Consider the following 1,844-nt stretch of genomic DNA (forward strand, 5'->3'; position numbering starts at 1 on the left):
GATTAATTAATCCCATTAATTGTTTCACCTCTAATCTGAATCCAACAGAACATCTGGCCTCGAGCACAGAGTTTAGAAACCAGAGAAGAACATTTTATATTTTATGGTCTGTCCTCCATGCAGCTCGGCTAAAATAATCCAGACCATCCATTCATGGTTCTGCTGTGGATTGATCTCACCAGTGAATTTTTATGAATTTTGAAGTTTGTTATGTTTATTTCTATAAAGGTTCACAGTTGTGTGAGTATTTTGCTCTAATCCTTTACTGCTGCAACACCACAGTTTCACCATGTGGGACAATAGAGGGATTTTCTATTTAATTCTATTCTATGTCCTATTCCAGTGAGGTTCTCCTTAAGAATGAACAGTGGCGACCTCTGGTGGACATATATAAAATTACAGCACTGAAAGAAATTCCTCCTGACGTCATCAGTTAATTGGATGGAACAAATGGTTGATTATTATTTGTTTACATCCCTGTTTTGGGTGTTCTGTTCTGCTAACAGGATGTTCCACTTTACCGTTCGCCGTTTTAGCTTTTTATTGGTTTTATTTGCAATGATAGTTGAAGTTTCTTTAGGAAAGAATAAAATATAAATAGATTAAAATAACTTTAAAACCTAAAAAATAAAAATAAATCAGTTCAGTTTTTACTACAAAAATCTTAAAAAATTTAAAACCCAAAATATTTTAGTAGCAGACAGGAGATGACGAAGTCTTAAGAAGTTGTCAAACAGCTGGAAATATGGACTAAATTGGAGTTTTAGTGTTTTTGTGTATTTTAATAAGGTGTGCGTGCGTCACTCACGCATAATGCAATGAATGTTCAAAGTCGCTCCTCTTCTCGTTGTCAAAGCGAACATCTTGGGGTAAATCTGCTTCTGTTTTGGCATCAACACATCTGGGGATCCCAGGAGCCCACGTCACCCATCTGACCAACAGAGACACGCCTTTAATCTCAGGAATTTCTGCATGAATAATTCTGCAGGAAGCTTTATTTTTCTGTGAGACCTGAATGTGTTTTGTCTCTCCTGCAGCTCGTTCCTCCTGTGTTGCAGCAGCCGTGCTGAGGAGTCCTCCACCAGAGTCTTTGCTGCAGAAGCAGAGGGTTAAAACAGAGCTTCACTCACAGAAACATGAAGCAGGGGGATTGATCTTTTTCCTTTTTGCTCTTCACACCAAAAGGTGAACATGTGAACTCAAAATGGAGGCTGAAGCTTTAGAAATGTTGCCTCAGAGCCAGTTTCCCCTGGAGTGAGTCCATCAGCGGCTGAGCCAGCCCCACCTACCTGCTCCTTCTCTTATTTCCACCTTGGCGTTTCCGATCAGCCAGCGGTAACACGGGAACGTCAGAAGTTTGTTTCCCCCTGGAGGCTCCACCGTCACATACCGGCAGAACCAGTTGTCCTCCACAAAGTACTTCTCTTTCTCCAGCCGGACCAGTAAGAGACGCCCTAATGGTGCTTTGCTGGTCACCCTGTACTGATCCACCTGATGAAGAGTTGGAAAGCAGAGAAAATCATCACAGAAGCTGTTTGGTTCATAATGAGGCTTCATTAAGCTGTAAAACTCTGGGAAGAAGTGATGCTGCGCATTGGGCTGTCAGGCCCTTTAAGGCCGTCACCGTTAGCCTATAATTAATCAGAAACTCTGACCTACATTTATAACCTAAACTTTAATTTATTTTTATCCAACTCTATTAATTTATTCCAAACAATCAATTATCTTAATTTTGTAGAGTTTCTCTTGGCTGCGCTGCTTCTATTCCATTTACCTGGTTGCTCTATGTTTTGTCCAATCAGATTTCAGCCTCTGTTCGTTGCTATGTCAATCAAATCTGTCCA

The 1,844-nt window shown here is 40.5% G+C and overlaps 1 protein-coding gene across 1 annotated transcript in view; it reads right to left on the reverse strand.

The window, feature by feature from the left end:
• The window catches only part of LOC107103814 (arachidonate 5-lipoxygenase-like), a 26,680-nt gene that overhangs the window by 19,567 nt on the left and 5,269 nt on the right, over positions 1–1,844 (reverse strand). Inside the window, exons 3-5 of the mRNA XM_015403644.1 lie at positions 1,290–1,491; positions 1,012–1,093; positions 809–931 (exon numbers count right to left, since the gene is read on the reverse strand). Coding sequence (XP_015259130.1) covers positions 809–931; positions 1,012–1,093; positions 1,290–1,491 — 407 coding nt within the window. The remainder of the gene's footprint in view (positions 1–808; positions 932–1,011; positions 1,094–1,289; positions 1,492–1,844) is intronic.

The sequence above is a fragment of the Cyprinodon variegatus genome, unplaced genomic scaffold (genome assembly GCF_000732505.1).
Source record: "Cyprinodon variegatus isolate N-32 unplaced genomic scaffold, C_variegatus-1.0 Scaffold1533, whole genome shotgun sequence".
NCBI lineage: Eukaryota > Metazoa > Chordata > Actinopteri > Cyprinodontiformes > Cyprinodontidae > Cyprinodon > Cyprinodon variegatus.